We start from the raw sequence: 24,650 nt of genomic DNA on the forward strand, positions 1-24,650 counted from the left end.
TTTTTAACATAAATGAGGTATAAATAGAAAATATAGACAGATTATATTATGCACGAATTTAAATATCAGAGCTTTATCATATCAGATACATAGTACGTAAAAATATATAATTGCCATATTTATCACAGTCTGGATGCAACCATATACGAGTCGCAGTTGAATGAACATCATAGAACAAATGGACGGATATCGATCGAAATTATCATCCGTTGTATAAGTCGATAGGGTTTTTGAGTCTCCGACGTTCTCAATCGCAACTTCTCGACGAAGAAGCTCGAAAGCTCAGGAAGGCCTGAGGCATTGCGATTGTGACGTTATGAAAGAAATGAACTGCGCATTCACACTTCTCTTCGCCATATTTAATGCAACAGCGATCCCAATGATGAAGTGCTGAATGTGCGATATGCAAATTCTGTATCACAGCAAGGTACAGCTGGATGACCCGGATGATCCATTCCAGGGAAACACAGGGGGTAGGAGGGCGGGGTCTGGCTCATGGTATTGCTGGTAGAAGTACACCCTGTAGCAGTATCAATGCAAGAATGACTGATGAGAAACAACTTTTTTTTTACCGTTTTACTCTTTTTTTCAAAAACGGACTCATTATCATGTTTTGCTCTTCTGAAAACCTCAAGAAAGATAAAATTGAAATTTGATTCAAGATAATTGAGTTTTATCATCTTTTTGCGGATAATGGTATTTTGCTGTTTGGGATTCTAAGATACTGTGTTCAATACAAAAATTTGGCTCTCGTGCCATTTTGTCCGTACCTGATTGCTGTAACGAAGTGTTTCCCGACCCCCACGGGACAAACTACACTTGACTTGCTTGCATCCACACCGGACGGGGAATGTTCATTGAATAGATAGGACACAGTCTCCACATTGTAGATTGGTAAACCTTAAACAGAGGGAAACACAAAAGATTTTTTTTAATCGAGTTAATTCATTAGCAATTCTATAGACAGATTTGATATTTCTTTATGATTCTTTGATACTATTCTTTATAGTATACCTGTAACTCTAAGCCAAGCCTCAATTCGGAACATCGTCTGAAGCATTGTTTCAAATGACCTACTTCCGGTTCGGACCGGAACAAACAGTTTGCTGGAAAGATTTGGTGGGAAAGGTCTAGGTGAACTTCCGTTGACTCTGAAGATGCGAAGGATTTGCATTTGCTTTCTATTGAGAGACCCAGTGACAAAATCGTCAGTGTCATTGGCCAGAACGTCGACTTCACCTGTTTATGTATAAAAAAAAAATACGGTATCAGTTTGCTTAGATGTTAGCAACTCTATTTAAATTGCACGTTCCAAATTCAGGAATACTAATATAACTTTTTATGTAATTCTTCATTCCGCCTTTATTACCTATGCTTTCTTTCAAAACGATGTCGGAGGTGCACTTCCTTGAAATAAATCATATAAAAGATGTTGGGGTTTTATGGGTTTTTACGGCCTCGGGAATAAATATTTTTGCATCTTACAATCAGCTTTACGTGTATATGATAGATAGCTTCTCATAAATTTTTAATTCTAACCTAAAAACTTGTTGGACAAATCGTTCAAATATCGGTTACTAAAAAAGGACAGTCCCCCCCCCCACCTTTCTCCACCAACGTGCCTTGCTATATGATTGTGCCTGGTATCCAAAATAAATATTACCTGCTAATTCCTTATATTGTGGGAAAAGAGTTTGTAAATTGACCACTCGACCTTCCTGAAAAAAAAAACACCAACCAAATCAGATATTAATATTCAATTTCAATTCAATTTCAATTTCAATTTCTTTATTAACCAATTAAGGGCCCTCAAGGGGCAACATGAAGACTGTTGACATACAACATCCAATGAACATAAAACATTCAATAAACATATACAAGAGGGAAAGAGCTGGATGATTTAAAGAACTATGACAGACATGAACAATTAAATAGTATATATGTATATATATATGTATAATTATGTATGTTTTCATACATTCAATATAGTGTTAAGAAGTCAATTTATAAATTTTTTTTATTTCAGTTCAGGTGACTAACGTTTATCTTAAAGGACATACCCTGAGTTCTGATGGTGGATTTCTTGAGAGGCGTTCCATTGTTTCGTCAAATGACTCGAACTTTGCAGGAGTACCCATACCAGGTTTACGTGTTGCTTTTGGCATCACATCTATCAGGTCTTAAAAAACAAATTCAGAACACGTGGAAATTTGATATTTTTGACAAGCCATCTGACATAATCTGAACATGCATGAACCAATAAAATTTGAAGCCCACCAATGGTTTCCTGTGTCGGACTTCCGATGACGTAGAAGATCCGGATGATCTGTGTGTAACGTCGTAATTTTCCGCCATTTTCGTGAAACACTGTGTTGTCAGGATCGACGTCTAAACGTTCAAATCCTTCCGCGGCCTTTATCACGGCACATTCTACGTTCAAAATGGTTCCTAAATTTAAAAAAAATACAACAGATATTATGAATTTTACATGTGTCATGTTGTAATTTTTTTTACCGGGTGGCAGTAAATACAAAATTTACAACATAAAAACTAGTTGTCAGTCATAAATTTTGTTTGTTGTATTTTCCGTCATCTTGTATATTCAGATTTTTACAACATGACATATATAGGCCTAATGCATTAGTTTAAAGTGGAGATAGGGTTCCGTGAATAAAACAGCGTTGTTTTATCTGCTTATTGATGAGTATATTCTTAACGAAATCTATTTGAAAAATGCACAAACAAATTTGTTCGTTTTTTGAAAAAATTTGGAACTATTATTGTAGTCACCAGCTCATATACAAGTATACCTCCAACGGGCTCGCTCTTTAGTTCGTTGTTCAGTTTTTCCATGGTTTTCTTAAGGCCTTCGTATGACATAATTGTTTGCACAAAAGCCGGGCCGTAGTATCTCCTTCTTCTGCCCATGTAATAAGGTATCGGGATTTCCACTTTGTCGGGTACCCGACTGCGAAGTCCGAGTTGTTGTGGGGGAGCGGATATGTTATCGCGGACGTACAGCCACATTCTGAAAAACATATTAATAAGATTTGTGTAGTAAGTGTAGTGTAGTAAAATTACTAGCAATGTAATTTAGACAGAAAAAAATGGACCATGTTCTCAATAATAACGTATTTTTCTATCCAATACATTTATAAAATTTTGTATATTCAATTTAGATATTTAAAGTAAAAATTAAAAAAATAAGTCTTTGCCAAAATTTTACAAAACCATAGTATCAGAATTTTAACAGCGTTTCGAAAATATCAGGATTAGAGGATTTGTGTTGATGAAATTGGGATTAATTATATATATTACTTAAAAATGAAATTCCATATACATGAAATTACGTTAATGATTACTTTAAAATCGGGCACGTAGCGTCGTTTTTGTAAGTGTGTTTTGGGCGGGGGGGGGGGGGAGGGGAGGGATAGGGCAGACTCAAGGAGTGAGGGAAAGGGCAATTTAGTTGTTCAATTTTCTGTACGTAAACGTAAAATGTTTGCTGCGAGACACCCCCCTTTTGATGTTACGTGCCCATGTGCTTTCAGTATGTGATAAAGCATTTAATTTAAACATTTTCTCGAAAACTGAAAATGTGTCTTTCGATCATAACAATAAGCATTAGCACCATAATATTCGCTCATGTTCTTTCAAGAAGCCACATTGAAAACCTACTTACCTGATGCCATTGATGTTAACGTTGAATCCGTACGTGGCTTCGTGGAACAACATACTCTCCATTAACACTTCTCCACTGCTTTCCACTTTACGTTCCACGGTCTCACATTTCCACACTCCGTAGCTTGGATTTCCTCGCAACCAATGGTTGGCGGCCTCGATTAAGGTACTATAAAGAAATTACGTGGTATAAAAGTTTTAAAAATAAATACAGCACGTAAGCGCAAGGTAGTTGTCACTTTTTCCCAAAGAATTTGCATGGCCACAAATCATGCACATTTCCAAGTATATGAGAACGGTATATGTGTTGTAAGATGTAATATGTAATGATGGAGTGGCCACATATCCATCTTGCTCAAAACCAGAGAACACAGTTGTGTGATCCAACTGTCATTTTAATTTGTTTTTAAAAAAGAGATTTGAATTTGAATGTATGAAAATTATTGGACGTCAACGAATCAACGCCGTTGGTAATAAAAATAACATAAGTCGTATTTGCAGTAGGACGCGACATGAATTACACTTCAATACATTTGAATTTGATAAACGATAACGATATATTTGTAAAATGACATTTATTATCTGAAATGTACTTTCAGTGGGTTAGATGGTTCTCTCTGTAAGTAATGAGTTCGAATCCCTCTTGGGATTTTAAAATTTTTACCTTTTCAAAAAATTTTAAAACGTATTTTTTTTTGGGGGGGGGGGTTAAAATATCGTAACATTTGAAAATTCTAAACCAATGAAATATTTTAATCATAATATTCTTTAATCCACATTAAAATCGACAGAAGTCCGATACCTGGATGTAACACAGTAAAGTTAAAACCACTTTGGCATTACTAAGAAAATCAATCGAAATTGAATTGATAGAAAAACCAAATAACCCTTCATATATTATTGCTTCATTTGCATGGACGATCAAAGAAAATCGAAGCCTACCTGAATCTATCGTATTCGGGTGGAACTTTTCCTTTCATATTTCCCGGGAAAAGACATCGCGGCATAATATCGATATATGCTAAGGGCGGTAACTCTTCCCTGGATACGTCTGTTTTGGCCGACGTTAGGGTCTGATGGCCCATGATCTCTTCGTAAGATGGGGGAGGGATGTTCTTAAACACATCCTCCGCACTCATGGGTGGGATAGGAGGTGAATCCATGCCTTAAAAATGACGGTCACGTCTTGGGAAGCTTTGTACCAGCACGGCTAAACTGGTTAATATTGACGTGAATAATAATAAAGAACAAAGCACGTGAATATTCCGTTCCTCCGGTATCGATGTTCCACACTTTGACTCTCGATATTTATAACTTATAGGGTCTGCGACCTTTAGACTCGTGTACTCAAACAATTGATCGGCGAGGCATTGCGAAACTGACCATTTCATTGAAAGTCATTTAAATGAGCAAGATATACTTAGTATATATAGGTGTTTTGTAAGTGATTTACTTACATTTTATAGTGTAACATTAAGAAACGTTGATTTGTGGTACATTTCGACATCAATCTATATGTTAACACGGAAAACCCTTCACTAATAACTAAATTGTTGCTTTTTCCTAAGTGAAAGTTTGATCATAGCTCCTATTAGATAAATATTTGCCCGAAAATACACGGTAATATTTTTCACGATTTGTGTTCATTCCGATCCTTGAGTTCAGATTGATATGAAACAAATCTCTCAATACGTTGCAGTGAGTCGCACACAGCAGAGTCTTGGAGAGTGCCAAGTAGCATGTGTGCTCACAGAAGGATGGATGAATTTCATTATTTATTTATACCCAAGCAAAATATGTACCAAGCAAATGCTTCATTGTCAGTATTATATACACGTGTTATTATGACAACCCTTGCTTACACATACTGTAAAAAAATAGGAGCCAAACTGGCGAACATATTTTCAATAAAAAGGACACTGTATTTTTTAAACAAATTTTGTAAATAAAAGAGATACATGATGGTGCATTTCATATATATACGAGGGTTGTCCCAAAATAATGTAGACATGACACATAATTTATAATCTGTTCACTGCAATTTCATTAGACTTCTATGTTTTCTTCAATGACCCTTTGGCAAACAATGCTGAAAAGTTCAAATCTGTACTTTATTTATTTCTCGAGAAAATGAATAATTAGTAACAACAAGTTTTGTCAGGCGGCGCAAGGTGCGAAGTCGAAAATTTCCAGTTTTACGTTGTTGCTAAACCCTCCACATCGTTAACGATAACATTAACGTTTTATTTCCGAAAAAATATTATCTTTGAACATGTACCCTGAGTGCACATTCAACATATATATCTAGTTTGTTTTTTTTTTTAATATTTTTAAGTACAAACGATCTGTCGGCTCCAAACTTGCCCTGTATTACTTGTTGTCTAACGTCCGTCTTGCCGAAATGTGTCGTTCAGCATTTTGACCTCCATTGATATCGTTCGGGGTTTCTTTTTTCCACTTATTGTCATCATACTTGATCAAATATGTTTAATATTATTTAACTACTTATTCACAAAACGCATTTCTAATCGATTTTGTTATTTTCATTTACTTCCAAAGCAGCTTAGGATTTATTTCATGGTCTTTACAAAATTGTATTAGTTACTGCTGCGCCGCCTTAAACGCTGACATCGTCATTTTAATACAAGTTAACTTTTTAACTTGTCACAAAGCGCGATATAAAATATTAATGAGTTTTGTTATAGCCAAAACATTTTCTGAGTAAATAATCAAATTATTATCAAATATCAATGTATGTTTTATTTGAATTTTTTCATTCGATAAGCTTTTTTCCTCGCAATTTTCATTTCATTATGTTGATTTGAACTTTTTGTTTTTGACATTGCGCCGCATGTCGAATTTCTGATCTAACATGCTTTCATTTCACTAATTTCCTCTCAGAAAATATTTGATTTTAAAACATTATTTGAATGCAAATTTTTTGAACCCTTTGTGGCACAAATTTCATCTTCCTTTGTCTTCGACTGAATAACGCCACTTGTCTACGCTATTTTGGGACAACCCTCGTATGTGGGAAACATGCCAAACTTTTATACAATATATTCAAGCGTTATTCAGCTGTCGTTGTAAGGAAATAGACATCTACATTGACATAAGAAAATCATTCAGACATTCTTGTTCAAAACTTCATTTGAACGACCATTCCTTTTGCTAAATTGCAGCTTCAACTGATATTGCGTAAAGTTTGGTAATTGCAGTCAGTTTATTTTGAGTATCGCAAAATATGAAGATTCTTTTTTAATTTATTGTGTAACCATATCAACGGATTTCAATTTTCATATGCTAAACTATAAAACAATATAAAGATCTTCCATTAAAACCAACTTATGTTGAAATAAATAAAAAAAAATTTGTTATATATATGATGTGTTGTCTATATACGTTTATATACCATGTTAACACCTTTTAGATCCATGAATAAATTTCTATAATTTGAAAATTTTACAACATTTTTTATCTAATTATTTTATTTTGTATAGCTTAAACTGATGGTACCACTTGCCATTTGTTTTTAAAATAGCTTGAAATGGCTATTTTTTCAAATTCTTTATCTGTTTCTATGGCAACCAGTCCCCCATAGTAGCCAAACATTTTACAAATGCCCCCTTTTTTACCTGTACAAAATTAGAAATGATGCCGCTTGTCAATCAAGTGTTTGAAAGTGAAACTAAAGTAGAATTTAATAAACTTTGAAAATAAGAATGGTACTGCTCGAATAATTTTAAGCAGTTTTTATATGTATTAAGAGTTAAACAGTGCCTTAAATGGTATTTTTATCTAAATGTGCAGACAGTAAATTTGAGAAACCCGACAAAAGTATATAGCCAGTTATATAAATCAAGAACTTTCCGCTGCTGATTCTTATTGTGAAATAGGTTTCCTCTGATATCACTCACAGCAGGGTCTATCCGTGCGCGCGTGTGTATTTGTATGTTAGGTATGTACATGGTAAACCGAATGTTGAATTTTCCATTATAATAAAGTCATTCAAAATAAAATCTAATCATCATATTACAAATTAATCAATTGATATTACTAGGCTTGATAATAATATTAATTGTCCTTCATTTTATTTACTAAAAATCAAGTTAATTAAAATCACTTAATAGACCCTTTTCCCTAGTTCTGTATCATATTATATGTAATTACAAGTAAAATTCCAGAATCGCATTCTAAAATAAACTTCAATTGAAACACATTGTTTCTTTCCCAGCAGTAGACTATTTTTGCAATGTTTTTGAAAAGAACAGAACTAATCATTGAAGTATCTTGAAGACTCATTCATGTACAATTAATTGGAAGATATACCAAGATATTGTTTAACATTTGGTTCATGATTGAGATCAATGTTCCTGTGCTTGGAAGCCTCCATATTCAGAGGATCTTGATTTTTGGACCCTAACGCAAGGTTTTAATAAAAGGCTTTGAAATCACTACATGTTTATACTTTTATTCCATTAAAATTATTTCAAATAGATTTTTAAATAGTTACGGAAAAATGTTAATAGATCAATTTTCTTGTAAAACAGACGCAAAACAATCATAATTTGAATATTTTTTAAAAAGTAAGGTATATTGACCTATAAGAGTACAAGTTTTGACCATTTGGCCATAGCAATTAAGCCCCCACATTGTGGGCACTGTCCCAAAGCCCGGAATGTTCATACTCATTACATGCAAACTTATAAAATAAATTCAAAGAAAAAAATATGAATACCCACAGTTGCATACAGTTTAATTACTTTTGCCCCATTTAACATCAATGTTTCTAAAACAAAAAATATTACACTGATAATAAAGAAGTTCAGATTTTAAATTGTCCTTAAAGAATAAAAAACTCCAGAAAAGATGGGCCTCAGTATTTTCTTAACCACCTGAAAACAAAAAGATATGAAAAGATTACTTTAAAATCATAATGTGCATTTATGAATAACAAAAAATGTTTAGTATAACTAATCCAGTGAATAAAAGAGAAATAGGATTTAATCACAATTTAAACCTTAAAATAAATACAAAAGTGAAGAAGAATATGAAAAAGTTCACACATTACTTACATCATTTACAAAAAGTCATTGACAGTTAAGGCAGACAAGTCTTATCAGACAAGAAAAGTTTTCATGAGCTAGTTTATGACTTCTTTACTTACTTATTGGTTTCCATGTTGTAGAATAATTCAACTTTGTTCTCATAGTAAAAACTGGAGGGCTGCCCATGATTCATTTGACTGTATCCCCCTTTCAGACAAACATTGCCCCCCTCAGCCGAGGTAGAGGCAGCAGCCCTGGGCTCAGGGAGTGCCTTCACAAAGAACCAACACTTGGTTCTAGGATTATAACACTCCACCGATGAAAGCAAGCTGAATTGATGATAAATAAATGAAAATAATTATAAAAGTTATCATCCAAATTTCTTTCTATTAATTTTAATCAATATTCGATCTCTTTTGTCCTGAAAATTGTGAAGACATATTGGTACATACCGATTTCCTTCACCTATTCCACCAATAGCAAATATATAGCCATCTACTTCACAAAGGGAATGCTCCATCCTGGCAATATTCAATGGAGCCACTGGTCTCCACTCTTTGGTCTCGTACGAGTACACCAATACTTTATTAGTGGGGGAGGGACACTCCGAATCTTTGTACCTGGCTCCACCTACAATTTGATTTGACAAATATATATTCTCTTCAAAATGAAAATTATTTCGGTGATCTGAAATTTTTGCTGATTTTGTGATATGCTTTGCCCCAGACCCTGTCAAAGTCCCGTGGAAATTCGACCACCTTGATCTATCTACTACTACAATCTTGATAGACCTCTAACAGTGACTTTTTTCTTTTATGACATTAAGTTTCCATTTTAAAATTTAAAAGATATGGTCACGTTAAAAAAAGTAAGACACAGAAAAGAATGAAAGAAAACATGTCCTTCAGTTTATTATATTGATGACATGAAAAACTAAAAGCATTGCATAAATCAAGCTTCATTAATATTTTGAAATGTTAATCAAAGGGAAGGATCTTATTTTTTAAGATATCCACAGATTAGAAATATATAGAAATTTTAAACAAAAACGCACACAGAGAAACACAGGAGAGAACTTCCAAATTCCTTCCAGATGTCTATGATATTAAGACTAAAGAGTTACTGACATTCTTTATAATGAAGTAGAACTGTATCTACTTACCGACCATGTACCACTGGTCTCCTCCCCACACCATCGCCTTACTGGTATCCTCTTTACTACCATCAGAGTGGTCCTGTTTTTTATGTCGTTTACTCCTTTTCTTTTTGACATGTTTGACACAGTCGTTGCTTTTCCCCTCTACTATGGAAACATCTTTTTGCTTTGGTTTCCTCCCCATCATGCAGTCCATGCTTTGTAGTCCGGTTAAGCTTGGTTTGGTATGATTATGATCCCATTGCAGATTGTCGTTCATCATAGACCCTAGGTTTATATGTAATTTATGATCATATAATGAGCTGTTTTAAGCAAGTTCAATTATTCAAAAATAATAAACTCTGGTCATCATATGTACATATAATTATGAAGCAAGTCCCTAGCTCTGTGTACCTGAATATCTAGCTGAATGATTAATATTATTATTTCAACCCAGAACTTTAAGATATCAATTTCCACATTGATTATGAAATTCTTTGTAAAGAAGTTTATAACTGTCCCTGGGACAGACCATACTATAATAACATCTCTGAAATGAATTTCAAATTTAAATATTTGAAGTGTCTAAAAATTAGGAGCATTCATGCACTTTGATAAGATTTGTAGTTTAAACCTTGATCAACTTAAATTTGAAAGTATCCAACTATCCATGCCCCTTTGCCTGCAACTATGCATCAAGTGAATAAAGGTGACATAAAGATGAAGTGATTAAAAGGTGGTTATGTACAAATAAGATGGCTATCTTAGCTATATACCTAAATAGTACATTGTTACCAAGGTAAACACATACAGTAAAACTCGCTAACAAGGAACTTGGATATTAGAATAATAGGTTTAGTTGGATTAATGAATGAAGTAATAATATTTCACCCATCATTTGTTAAATTCTCTTCTACTAATATAAATAATCTTACTTATTAGGAAACAAAATTTCTTCATCCTAATATCTCTTTTTACATGCATGTAGAGAATTTTACTGAACTATAACATTAAGTCAATTTTCCTTATGATGAGCCTGGAAAAATATACTTTTCACTGTTTTATCCTCCTTTTTATATCCTTTTCTCATCAATTTCTTTTTAATTTTGATGGTATATTGACAATGAAAATATTACATTTTGAATCCCTGTATTGCTTGATACAAGGTGCAGAAATGGTGGACGAGCTTTGACTTTGGGAACAGGCATGACGATTAAAATCCTCGACAGCATCCTCAGTCATTAGAACAATGTCATAATTGACATCGGGTTCCTTGAACTCAGAGCTACAGTGTGTCTATAGGGGCAACAGAAAGAAGAAAGACAGAAAAGGAATAGGTCAGAATGTGAAGCAGACATAGAATGGAATGTTGCACTGAAATGTTGACATAGCTAGAGCTATATCATATATATATTTCTAATATTAGGCCACCTCTCAAAGAAGTTTTTGTTCTCTCCTTGAAACATAAAAATGCATCATGTAAAAAGGAAATAATATATCAAATATATTTATGATATTAGGTCACCTCTCAAAGAAGTTTTTGTTCTTTCCAAGTCAGCTAATTATGTAATTCATGTATGCAGGTGTATTTCATAAAATTCTGGGCATCATAATACATGTAATCATATTAATTCTCATGCATGCATGCAATGTTGAAAAGAAATGAATGAATTTCCGTTTTTACATTTATAAAAAAGGGCTAACAAATGAATTTCAAGATGGTTTATAATCAATAAAGTCATTCCATTGATTCATTCCAGTTTTTGGGTGAGTTTTTTAACATTATATTGTACTTACCTTTGACAATACTTTATATACAGACTGATGATCAATCTATCTAAGCATGATTTGCTGCACATGGAGCAAACCTGATCATGCCGTCAATTCAGTCATTTATCATTTATACAAACATCATCTCAGATCTTTTGTGTGGAAGTTAAATTAACTACTGGTAATACCTGCTTATAATACTGTATAAAAATACTTAATCAAAAAACAGCATAAATTAATGTAAAAGGAAAAACAATTTGGTACACTGTACTCACGTTATAACGAAACATAACTATTCATGTACCTTTAGATATTGCTCAACACTCCCTCCACTGTTGGCAAGGCTCCGAGGTTCTTGAATCTCCAGATTCAGAGGATCTTGCTGATTGAGGCTGATCGAGGTTTGAACCCTACATCAAGGTATAAAAGATGCATTGAATTCAAATATTCTTTGATGCACTGTCATTTTTTTTAAAACAAAAAAGAGCAGATATGATCTCTGTCGCAAAAATTATTAGCCGCAAACCAGTTTGACTGGTAAATCGAGAAATAAAGTTGGTATTAGATTTGATTATGCTCACTGTTTAATTTCAAGCTATAAGCCTATGATTTATTTTTTTTCATATATAAAAAGTAAGGTAAGATTGAAGAGTATATTCTCTTACCAGTTGGCCATAGTGATCAAGCCCACACAATGGGGGCTCTGCTTAAGGGGGGGACATTTTACAAAGCATTCCATCAATTGCTGGCTTGATAGGTGTGAGAACCTCACGGTATCCATCACTCTCTCCAGATTCTTCATTCGATCCTCCTTATGATGGTGAAGCCAACTTACAGTGCACTCAAAAATGTCCATCTCTGAATTAACATCAAGCCTTTCATTTGACAATATCATGCAGAGGGTGTCAACATCTAAGCCGTAGAAAGAGGAACTGTTCCTAATATCCATAAAATTTTTGGCTATGCCATCCATCAGAATGTCACAAAGTTGAACATCTTTATGCCTCCTCATCTTTTGCAATAGTTTCAGCATGTCATGGTGACCAAGAGAGGAGATTTTCTTCAAACACATCTGTGTGATTTGCTGCACTTCAAACATCCGAGAGAGATCAAGTACCTCATGCAGACAATCAGGATTCATGAGATTGATATCACCAGAATAAATGCTATTTAGGAATATTTTCATAGCCTCATCGGAAACACCAGTAACCCTAATTTGCCTAGGTCTTATGGGTGGCTGAGTAAAGTCCTTGCTGTTAAACAATTTCTCAAACAAAGGACTCTGGCTAGCAAGGACGACCTTATGCACCGGGTAAATGATGCTGCCCAGTTTGAATGAAATGTCACAAATCTGTTCTTTGTGGTAGATTTCATTCAAATATTGGCCGATATTGGCATAGTGTTTGCTGTTAGAAGCCTGTATATGGCCTGAGAGTGGTGCAGCCTCTGTTTCATTTTCAGCCCTGGAAGATGATTTTTTAAGGTTTCCGGGAACCTCATCATCTGAGTCCGTTTTAAGATTTCTGGGGACCTCATCATCCGATACAGTTGATGACACTGAACTTGGTGAAGAAACTGAACTTGGTGGAGAAGGTGTCTGGTTTTGGTTTCTGTTCACTATTGTATAAATACATTTCTCAATTAAATGATACCTTCATAAAAGTTTCAGAATGATTTATAAATTGAGAATAATTAAATTAAAAATGAATGTTTTTCTGTAAATATTTAATGTTCTTAAAGGAAAATCCTTTAATACCCCCCCCCCCCCCCCCCCCCCCCCCGCACCACACACACACACACACCTACCCTAAATAAATGTAATTAATATCCTTTACTCAGTGTTTAAAGTTAATTTTATTTAATAAAAGCTGCATCAAAGAGCTTAATTTTTTACTACTTTAATCCATTAGAAAATATATTTGCTATAACAACTGCATTTCTAATAACAAAAGAAATGACTCTTAATAAAAATATTTTTAGTTAAAGCTTTGTAACTTTTTTGTCATTTAGTCAGAGAGGGAAAGCAAACTTTTTATATGCCAAGTAAACACTAACCAGACCCATTAAATCTATACAAAGTAAAATACAAAAACCCCTACCCTTCTGCTGAATATATCTCAATTTCAAGGAGTCCAAGACCAAAGACCCAGAGGAGGAATTTGTAGGTGTAGAAATTCTAGACGTAGAAGTTCCCAGGGCAGCTTTTTCAGCCTTAAATAAAATGATTTTCATATATTAAAAAAAAATATTTCTATAAATTGCTAACAACTGTAAATACATGTAAAACATCACTTTCATATTATAAGCAAAAACTTACTTTCATCCTCTCTTGCCGCTTCCTCTCAAGCCAGCAGGCCTGAGGGTCGGCATCCTCTTTGCTCATGAAGCTGTACCAAACGTCCCGATTTACTACAATCGGTTCACGCTTGGGCAGGACTTCACATTTCACAATCGTAGTGTCCTTCATCTTTGGACACGATGATTTCCAAGATATCCAAATACGGCCTTTCAAGTTTCTGAGTTTAATTAAAGGATAAAATTTTTACAGTTGATAGACTGTTCCAATTGAACAATGTAGAACCACACACGAGCACCGGACACTTTCGACGAATCGATGGGCGAAGGCAAAGATTGATAGTATTCACAAACTATCAATCTTTGGGAGTCACGAAAACGCAGCTTCTCTATAGCAATACTATTACGTAACTAAGGAAGTCTAAACATGCCCGCGCATTTAACTTGAAATAGCAGGAAGTAGCATAATATCTAGTCCATTCGTTGAACAAGATATTTCCGGATTTTTTTGTGACATGCAAATGAAAAATCCATCAATGCATGTAGCAAGTAATGTTTAGTAAATTTTCATTTAAAATCTTAAAAAAAACCAAACAAACAAGACAAGTATTCCACTCAATCGGAAACACGCAAATATCCTTAGTAAAATATATTTTCAAAGACACATAGGCCCATATGCTTGAAATTTTTTGGATTGTAGATATGCCACCGTTGACTGAGTATCCAATCTCATTAAATTTAGATGTGCTGACACAGATGCTTGGGGTCACATTTTATGATATTTCACAATGACCAGATTCTCTCCAGACGTAATGGAGTTCATCGTGAGTTCAACAGACTTTATATTATAAATAATGCATTATGATTAACAAGCCCTAATGTACATTTGAATTTAAAAACATCAGTAACGTTTATACATTTGTACCAAGTTTAACTTTAATTTGTTTATTAATTAAAAGGAATATACATCTTATTTTGAGTTTTATATCTACATTTATAGTGCATTAACCCCCCTGCTACAAAATACGTCATTTTTTAACAGTCTTCTAATTAATGCACATTTTACATAGCACCACACCTTTTGATGAAAAATATAATTTATTTGAATGCCTCGTGTTGTTCACATATTCTCAAAAATTCATGATGAACGTAATCATCGTACATGTACATGATATGAAGAAACTATCATACACTGTTCAGAAAATACCGTATTTTATATTATAGAGAATAATATTGAATATGTATATCATATTATATAACCACAAAATATGGTATCAAGAGATAGAGATATCAAGAGATTTATCAAGAGATAAAACAATAAATAAAATATAGAGAAGAGTGGTTTCTTTTGTCACAATAAATTTCTAAAAGAAAAATCTACCCAACTGATTTATGTTCATTTACCAAGAGTTTAAATTTAAGAGTTCGAATTCATAAGTCTATGAACTGCTGCAGCTCTTCGCAGTCTTCAAATGAATCATGTCCATTGTGTGTGCTTTGTATGTGCATTTTATGTAATGTTCAAAATGCTAGAATCCAAATTTTCAATACATGACCCGTTACAGCTTACTCCACTTTTATTGAAATCGATTATACCAAAATTCCGCTCATTTTGAAATAGATCGAAGTCACTGATCGGTCTTCAGAGATGATGAGTTGTTTTCACAACGGTGAAATATTGAAGTACTCCACAGCAGCTTTCGTCACACTTGGTGACAGTAATTATGCCGGACTGACCGGTTGATACATGTATAGATACAAAGGTGTAAGTTGATAAGTTCTCACCTTATCTGTTTTTATACTGCTTTTACAAAATAAAAACTTTCAAGGACTAGTATTCCATGTAATCTGTTCACTGTAATGGATAAACGATGACCAATTAATTTGTTCGGGTTAAAAACTTTTTTTCATATCGTAGATCAGGATTGAAAATTTTAAAACTGGCGGCTTCACGTCAGTCGATTTCGCTTATACTGAAATAGGGTTATATTGAAATAATTTGCATGGTCTCCTGAATTTCAATATATCAGGAGTAGGCTGTATGCGCTCTATATGTTGGTTTTTGAGTGTAAGTAAACAATTCTTTAATAGCGGCCGGCTTGTTAATTTAGCATCGTTTTATACATGTATATGTAAGTGTCTGAACAGAAAGACGTGCGTATTTATTTAAGTAAATAATATTCTCTCTCTCTCTCTCTCTCTCTCTCTCTCTCTCTCTCTCTCTCTCTCTCTCTCTCTCTCTCTCTCTCTCTCTCTCTCTCTCTCTCTCTCTCTCTCTCTCTCTCCCTCTCTCAATATCACAGCCATATTATTAGAGTCATATGTAGGCAAAGTTTTTGGCCATGGTTTCACTGAATTGCACAAGTGGATGAGGTCTTTTGAGAGGGGTCCCACGGCAGGGCCGGGGGTAGATAGCTTGGATGAGGCTCTTGGACCGGATAGAGGAAATATACCCTGCAACAAAAAAATGAAGGCCTTTAGGAATGATACGAAATGGCATTTAGTGTGCATAACAACCAGAATTCTTTACTTTTAAGACTGCCGCATTCCGCTACACTTTGTACCTACCTGATTGCGGTGACATAATACTTTCCTATGCCACTGAAGCTAGTATAGTTTGTTCTTTTATCGTCTACTCCCAGCTTCAGGGGCTCTCTATAGAGAAACCTCACTGTTTCCACACTGTACACCGGGATACCTTTGCCAATAAAATCAAAGAGGTTTAAAATTTAAATATATATATATATATATATATATATATATATATATATATATATATATATATATATATATATATATATATATATATATATATATATATATATATATATATTTATTTATTTGGGGGGGGGCTGTCTCTTTGCGATATGGGATGAGGGCTGGGGGAGGGGGTCACCTAAAGTTCGTGATAGAAATACATACACGAGGTCGGTAAAAATTTTGACACACCTGTAACTTTCAACCAAGCTTCAATACGGAACATCGTCTGGGACATCGATTCAAAGGACCTCTCCCCTGTCCTAATAGGGAGGAACAGTTTGGACGTGACAAAGCTGACCTGGGGAGGGGGTTTGACGCTGGGTTTGGTCACATAGAACACACGGAGAGTCTTTAGGAACAAGCGGTCCGACATCCCATCATCAATGTCGTCCGTCTGATCGGAGAGAATCTCGAGGTGACCTGAGTAAGAATACAATGTAATGAAACTTTACTGAAATCTGAAATAATTTTAAAGTAATTGTGTTTGACAGAGAGATATTAACATGCACTTCAAAAGTCCCCTTACCCATTATCTCCGTGTATCGGATATCGTATGTTTGAATGTTTACCATTTTAATGCCCTGAAATTGATTCAAGGAAAGAATGTACATTGTAATTGTTAAACACCTGAATAAATAGTTTATACATGTATATCATTCCTATTGGCATTGCCAGAGCTTACAGTTTGGTGTGGTAACCATTTACAGAATCTCATCATGACGTCATCAAACGTTTGAAACTGCGCATGGGTCGCCAGATCTGGTGGTCTGGTAATACTAGGGACAAAATCTTTCATTCCTGTTGGTTTTGAAAAAAAAATACTATTATATATATAAAGGTAACTGCAAGAAAAATTGTTTTTAAGTTGAATATGGAAAGTACTTAATATAACCAAACCTATCGTCTCATTAGCAGGTTCGCCAATGACGTAGAAAACCCGCATGATCTGGGTGTATCGTTTCATTTTGCCGCCGTTTTCGTGACACACCGTATTGTCCGGATCAATGGCGGCCTTTTCCCGCCCCTCTGATACTTTGAGTGTGGCGCTTTCAACATTCAAAATGGAACCTGTAAATAATACGTTTGATTAAAACTGTGTGTTTTGCAGAAAGTTTATAATTTGAAAATTTTAAAAGAAAGATTAAATGATTGCGTGTTTCCATTAAGCTACAAAAGTTATAAACTTTCTGCAGATTATACAGTTTAAATCAAACACATTTAAAAGTATTGAATATAAATTCTTATGAATTTATATTTATTTTTTGACCGACTCGCTCAATAAACGCCCTTTTTGAAATATTCATTAGCACGTGATGTGTAAAGCTAATTTTAGGACGTACACAAATTAAGATTTCGACAACAAATTTAATTAGTCTTCTGGTGTTAATATTACGATTTATTGTAAAACGAAATGTTTGGATTAGTTGGTCCACGGAGATCTGCAGTGTAACTACAAGTAGGTTAAGGAGTTCGAACCACCGATACACCGGTATACAACCCAATTAAAAAAAAATTTAGTCTCAACGTGTATAAATATTCCATAATATCCATCATGGGAATTATGCAATAACTTTATAAAATACACGGATAACATCAATAATTTTCGTTTCATCTCATTCCATTTATAGAGTTTGAAGAACTACAAGTAGTAACATATTTACAATGAAAAATAATATTTCAAGGATGAGGGTCGGAGCACCTTAAAAGGATGTGAATACTAGTAATTTTATGATAACTTTAAACGTCCTTCTATATGTGAACACTTCACAGGTGATGGGTTTATAAATGTAGGAATGAATGTATTCATGCAAGTTAATTTATCATCATATGTCAAAAGTCAAGCTTATTATTTATTATCCAATTAGCCTTTGTCTTGAATACACATATATCAATAATATATCACTCTGTAAACTGGTAAATTATACTACATACTATATACTATATTCTATGATTATTTTATAACACCACTTCTTGACTTTGTATATTGGAGAGGGTTTATATAAGCTTTGCCTGTTGCCTAATCCATTTGATTACTCAATAAAATATGTAACACTGATCCAATTACAAACCTTGTAGTGGATTTCTCTTCAAATCTTCGTTCAAACTCTCTAAGGTTTTCTCTAATCCTTCGTAAGTTGTCATCGAGTAGCCATATGTCTGTATAAAGAGTGGATGTCGGAAAAGAAACACGGCAAAAGGATGTGACAGCTGAGGGGTGAGGTCGATGTCGGTGGTGTGGGGCACCTTGTTCAGTAGGCCAAGTTGTTGGGACGGTGTCGATGGGTCTTTGACATGCAGCCATAACCTATAAATTCACAGCATATCAAAACTGTTTTCTCAACCAGTTGTTGCATCTTATTTCCTTTTTTAGTTAAAGATTAGGCTTGTTTCCACTGCAGTGTTTTAGCGTCACATTTTTATTTCAGCGTTTCAACAAAGATTTCACTTTTGAGTCAGAAGCTGATCGGAATGAAAAGAAAGCAACAAAAATGCTCTTTCCTCGGTCAAACACTATAATAAAGATTTAAGCTGTTTGGAATTCGAATATTTTTATTAAGGAGAGAGAGAGAGGGGGGTGGGGGTCACGTATTGCATGAAACTGTCATTAATATTTACCAAAAATTGCAACTACATATATTATTTCTGGTAAATGAATGTACATTATACCTTAATCCCCGGACAAGGACGTTGAAGCCGTACGTGGACTCGTGGAAGATCATCTTGTCCATCACTATCCCTCCATTGGTCTCTACCTTCCGTTCCACTGTCTCACATTTCCACACGCCGTAGCTGGGGTTCGCCCGGAGCCAGTAGTTCGCTGCTCCTATCAAGGTGCTGTTTGGTGACAAAAAAAAAAAAACTAGAGTATAGAGTTATGTTTACATTGCCTACTTTATGCATGTACGTATTCTTTATTCTAGTCTTGATTAAGTTTTATTCAATTCTTGTTCAAAATCTCGAGCAAGAACTTCTTAAGAACTCTCTTAATAAAATGGAACAAAATTTTGATTGCTATCCGAGTGATAAAATTGTATACTATTTTTCAAAAATAAACTAATTTTTTTTTTCGAATCGCACCCGCCTTGAAAAATCCAATCTAGGTCAGATTGAAGTTTAAAATCATTCAACAAAAAAACAAATACCCTGACTTACATAAGATTATGACAGAACCATTTAGTTAAAATCAAACAGGAGGCTTACCTGAATCTGTCGTATTCAGGGGGTACCTTGTTTTTCATGTTTCCAGGGTTAAGGCACCGAGGCATGATATCTATGTAGGCCAGCGGAGGCAGCTGTTCCTGAGGCACGTTGGCCTTGACAGAGGAAAGGGCTTGGTGCCCCATCACTTCTTCATAGGACGGGGGAGGCATAGTCTCCTCCACGTATTGGGGGGTCACCGGTGTTTGGGACATGACCAAATCACCACCTAGAGGTGTGCTGGAATACTGTCAGGAGGAAGGCGGTATGATGGAAGAAAAGGGATCCAAAATTCGAAAGTGTGTACAAACGGAAATAGCCTGTCAAAATGGCAGCCAAAGTTTGGCACTACATGAAGATCATTGCTTGCACATATCCGTGTTCTGTTTAAATGTATACAATACAACCGTGGCTATTTAAAATACTACGTCAGATCAATCAAGGTAGGTCGGGGGATCAATACTTGTAATGGGTAAGTGGAGTGGAAACGAGAGAGCGGAATAGAGTGGAAAATAAAAGCAGTAGGTAAAGTACATAAGACATAAAGGTTATAGAAAAAGACAAGGTAACTATATTCAAAATTTGATGGTGTTCATTCGTGGATCCAGAAATTTTTTTTCCCGGGGGGGGGGGGGGGGGGGGGGGGTCCGACGGTTATTTGAGTTTGCCGGGGGGAGGCATATTTTTGGCAATTTTATATTGTAATTTAAAGAAATTTGCAGGGTGGTCCGGACCCCCCCCCCCCCTTAGATCCGCGCATGGTGTTGAAAGTAAACTTGTTCCCTTTTGTGCGAAACTAGTTCATGGTGCAGGCACGTAGCATCGTTCTTGAAAGTGGGAGGGCCAGGCTCATCCCAAAAATCTTGACAAGCAAAAAAAAAAAAGAAGCGAAATTTCCATTTTCCAAAATCTGGGGGGGGGGGGGATGTAAGTTTTGTAAAATTTGTGTGTCCTGGTTTTTTTTTTTAAATCGTCCCTAATGGTTTCTGCTTTTCTTTGCAAGTATTCATTGAGTTAAGACGCAGGTCAAAATGAATTTTATTTTAGTTCTCTTTAAATCAAAAATGTTAACATCGCAGTGTGTTACTCTTTTCTTTTTCTCCTTTTAATATCAAGAACTGGAAAAAAGTCATGAAAATCAAAATGCTGAAGTTATTTAACATAATCAGAAGAAATATTGCATAACACAGAACCAACAGATGGTTCTTTGTTTACATAATTTTGCATGATTTAATTTGTATTCAACTTTCGTGCTTTGTCCTTAGCGAACCATTCTTGCATATTATATTAATACATTAACTTCCAATTTTTTGTGAAAACTTGAATTTGGTTAGTTCTGCACAACAAACATAAATTCAGAACTGTATATTTAAACTGGTATTCGAAAAAAACCCAAATATTTAGGCAATAAATTATGATCAATTTTAAATTAAGGTAAGAAAAATTTATTTGCAGACAGTATTGTGGGTTTTTAGTGAAAACAACGAATGAATAAAAACAACAGAGATATGGAAATGTACAAATTTGTTAATTAAGCATCGAGTGCTGTACATTTATATTAATGGCCTAAAGATGACAGGCTAATGTATGACACTTTTACCAAGAGACCCTGACTCTCATGGCTAAACACACAGCGGAAAGGTTGACTACCGGTAAGGTTTATTTTGTTGTTAATTCTCCCCCAAAAGTTTCCCCTTTTATCAAGTGCTTTTCTGATCTTTGATCATATGAAATATAAAATTTGTAAACTAAACCACATGACATCATTTGACAAAGGAGGTAAAAATAATATATAACGAGTTAATTGTAAGATTGGTCTGTTTAACACGACTTTGAAATCTCGAATCACTTTATGGTGTATTTCGTGGTTTCGCACTAAATGACAGCTTTCAATTAGGAAAAAAGGGCATTATCACTACAGAAAAACGAAATAAAAGACCACATAATACTGTCATGTCTATTTCTATTGTTCACAAAGTGTGGTCAACCGTATCATTGCGGATAAACATTATAGTACAATCTTACTTCCGTGAAAAGAATCCCTTGAAATAGGTCTTGGAACATAATTACCATACAATGTGTTTAAAATGAATCAGGAGCATCCATCATTTTTACGTATTTCTTATAATACAGGTAACCGGTGATCGATATAAATAATTCTCACAAGGATCTGCTTTTTACATTCAAAACACATGAACCCTTCGTGTCGAGAGGAAGCAATAGCCGAACTTACATCTGGTAAGTTTATAATTTTCGTTTAAATACTCCTCTTTCTATTTTCTTCTTCTCTCTCTAAAATCGACCAAAACGGCTTAATTAGATTTTAAAAGTACTAACCAATTGTTGGAATTTTTGTTTGTTGGTTATTTTTTTTAAAGAAGAGATTTACAACGGAAACCAGAAACTCTATCTATCTCTTTAAATAAATTTTGATTGTGCTTGGCATATTCGTGGCATAGAAATTGTTTTTGGCGTTATAATAATTAACCCTTTGTGTATATTTTAATTTACTTCCGTCAGGTTCGGTTTGTGTCTTTATCACAACCCTATCGTCACGATGGAGACAGCGGCCTCTCCACTTATATTCCTGCTGTGGATATTCTCTGTGAATTCCAGGGAACTGACACTCCCTGCTTACAACCTCAGATCAGCCTCAAATCACAAAGTCATGCCCCTCCCTGCAGCGACAGGGGGCAAAGCCGTGTTGGTAGGACAGAAGGAACCGCTGTCTCTAAATGTATGCATTAGGAAGAGATCAAGGGTCAGTTTGGATAATCTCAGATATTCTAATCATAATTCCTCCACGGTTTTCAACGTGACGTTTAACAGTGGAGAGTGGATGGGCAGGTATCACGCTCGACCCGACGATGACTGGAACTCGTTCAAAAATACGGGTATATTTCCGAAAAGCTACATGCTGGAGCCGGGCTGGCACGTCATAAAAATATACGTGGAAGATTTTCAACACACGTTCACAGAAGGAATCGTTGTGGATAAACTGGTTTTTAATGTGGATGATCCGTGGATGGATAATGACGTGTTATCGTGCAAAATCATATGCACGGAGAAAAATAATTTTCCAATCAAAATACCGCTGTTGACCAGCAATTCTTTTCCGTCTCGGATGGAACAGCGGTCTTTTCCTACCGAGTGTGCTGAAGTGGACAATGTGGATATACCCTTGTACAACGCTTTCATAGACAGCTTCACCATTACTTCCTCTCTCCCCCAGTACAAGTCCTTCTCCAACAGACGAACAGAAAATACCACTAATTGTCCGCATTTGAGCGCGGAATTGTGGCGGTTTGATAATTTCACTTTAGGACCGTCATCGTCCGAAGTGCTCCACAGTAAAACTGCCAGAATGTCATTTTATTCGTCATCAGCAAACCAATTCATCGTCATCATTCGCTTTTACTTAGAGGGGCAGAAAAAGGGAAGCGTGGATTCCAAAATTGGGTCGCTGCTAACACTGGGGTTAAAGACTCTAAGCGCTCCGATGACAGTAGCAATGCGATACAAGGAAAAATGGGGAAATTTATCCAAACCAGAAACAAAACAATTTGATAAAAACAACCTACAACAAGTATGGAAAATTCCTGACTTTTCTTGGACTGAAGACAATCTCAACTATATCATCCTTACGGCAGATTCCGTAAATCTGGATTCAGTTGTTGATAATTTGCGTTTGGAGAAAAGACCGTTCAAGCCCGAGACACAAAAAACTATTTACAAGAGTGATGACGTGCATATAGTGGCTGTCTATGTAGAAATGTGGTGGCTCTCTCCCGATAGAATGAGTGTCCATCTCCCCAACGGTCAGACCTTTGAGGGCGTGGCCTATTTACAGGTCTATAGACCCATTCCATGGAACGATGGATATTCCCAAGTGTTCGTTCTGTACCAGGATGGAAACGCTCGATTCATTCCCGTGACCCCGGAAGGACTTGACTGGATTCCGTTCGGTACTTCCGTTATTCTCGGCCAGACGTACAGCGACTCGATACGACCTTATACCTCGATCCAACAACTGGACATAGACCCGGAGCGGTGGTCCATGCGTATCTTCTACAAAGATGGCGGTTCGATGCTACTGAACATCAACAGTACCTATAGCGAAACTCAGGTCCAAGTGTCGCAGATATTTTTCACGAGGGATAGATACACGCTTCCGTTTGCGACTATCCGGTCCATGTACGTTGCTGAAGGGAATACTGATGTTGATAGTGTCAAGGTCGATGATAAGCAAACATATCACTTGATGGACCAGTGGGGGTACGTGCAAGGCAGGAGCTTCGCTTTCTATCGCAGTTGTATCTCGCGGCATTTAACATTAAGTCCCGATATTCAAATAGATGTGCTGCAAACAAGAATAACTTGAAAGAAAAAAAAATGTAAAAGGATTGACCTTTTGAGAAAATGCACTTTCATCGCGTTACGGTGACGTTGACGAAACGGGAACCTGTAGTCTGCTCGAGAAGCATGTAATGTTTGAATTTGCATACTTCGTTCTTCTGATGTAGTGAACTGATTAAACTGTTTAACTTTTAAATTTTGTCGAAAGAAAGCCGAGACGACATGCATGTTAATGAAGGAGGTGTTTATAATAGCTCTAGGCTATTGTTACGAAATCGGTACAAATGTAATGAAGGAAAAATGGCATCATATCATGTTCATTGTATAATGATTTATATGTTGTAATAAATTACAGAATATCATAAACAAAAATCACAGATGGTGGAAAATCAAATTGTTCAACCTAT

The 24,650-nt window shown here is 35.3% G+C and overlaps 4 protein-coding genes across 4 annotated transcripts; 1 reads left to right on the top strand and 3 right to left on the bottom strand.

Annotated features, from left to right (window-relative positions):
* On the bottom strand, positions 1-4,985 carry LOC105318448 (uncharacterized). Its single transcript, XM_011415583.4, has 9 exons — positions 4,624-4,985; positions 3,683-3,850; positions 2,811-3,028; positions 2,278-2,448; positions 2,061-2,179; positions 1,664-1,718; positions 1,015-1,239; positions 771-900; positions 1-520 (listed from the first exon to the last, which is right to left on the bottom strand). The coding sequence occupies exons 1-9, from the start codon at positions 4,842-4,844 to the stop codon at positions 418-420; spliced, it is 1,410 nt and encodes a 469-aa protein (XP_011413885.3). The 5' UTR covers positions 4,845-4,985; the 3' UTR covers positions 1-417.
* Positions 4,986-8,420: 3,435 nt separating this feature from the next.
* LOC117681101 (kelch-like protein 2) lies at positions 8,421-14,168 on the bottom strand. The gene is made up of 9 exons (XM_066076483.1): positions 13,952-14,168; positions 13,734-13,845; positions 12,300-13,251; positions 11,939-12,044; positions 11,001-11,160; positions 9,892-10,152; positions 9,182-9,359; positions 8,849-9,058; positions 8,421-8,576 (listed from the first exon to the last, which is right to left on the bottom strand). The coding sequence occupies exons 1-9, from the start codon at positions 14,099-14,101 to the stop codon at positions 8,558-8,560; spliced, it is 2,148 nt and encodes a 715-aa protein (XP_065932555.1). The 5' UTR covers positions 14,102-14,168; the 3' UTR covers positions 8,421-8,557.
* Positions 14,169-15,008: 840 nt separating this feature from the next.
* On the bottom strand, positions 15,009-20,356 carry LOC105325860 (uncharacterized). The gene is made up of 9 exons (XM_034444258.2): positions 19,891-20,356; positions 19,357-19,524; positions 18,759-18,994; positions 17,587-17,757; positions 17,372-17,487; positions 17,216-17,270; positions 16,879-17,109; positions 16,498-16,627; positions 15,009-16,383 (listed from the first exon to the last, which is right to left on the bottom strand). The coding sequence occupies exons 1-9, from the start codon at positions 20,100-20,102 to the stop codon at positions 16,278-16,280; spliced, it is 1,425 nt and encodes a 474-aa protein (XP_034300149.2). The 5' UTR covers positions 20,103-20,356; the 3' UTR covers positions 15,009-16,277.
* A 1,059-nt stretch (positions 20,357-21,415) lies between these two features.
* LOC105325840 (uncharacterized) lies at positions 21,416-24,342 on the top strand. Its single transcript, XM_011425574.4, has 3 exons — positions 21,416-21,539; positions 22,021-22,125; positions 22,408-24,342. The coding sequence occupies exon 3, from the start codon at positions 22,445-22,447 to the stop codon at positions 24,266-24,268; it is 1,824 nt and encodes a 607-aa protein (XP_011423876.3). The 5' UTR covers positions 21,416-21,539; positions 22,021-22,125; positions 22,408-22,444; the 3' UTR covers positions 24,269-24,342.
* Positions 24,343-24,650: the final 308 nt, after the last annotated feature.

Source organism: Magallana gigas, chromosome 2 (genome assembly GCF_963853765.1).
Source record: "Magallana gigas chromosome 2, xbMagGiga1.1, whole genome shotgun sequence".
Classification (NCBI taxonomy): Eukaryota; Metazoa; Mollusca; class Bivalvia; order Ostreida; family Ostreidae; genus Magallana; species Magallana gigas.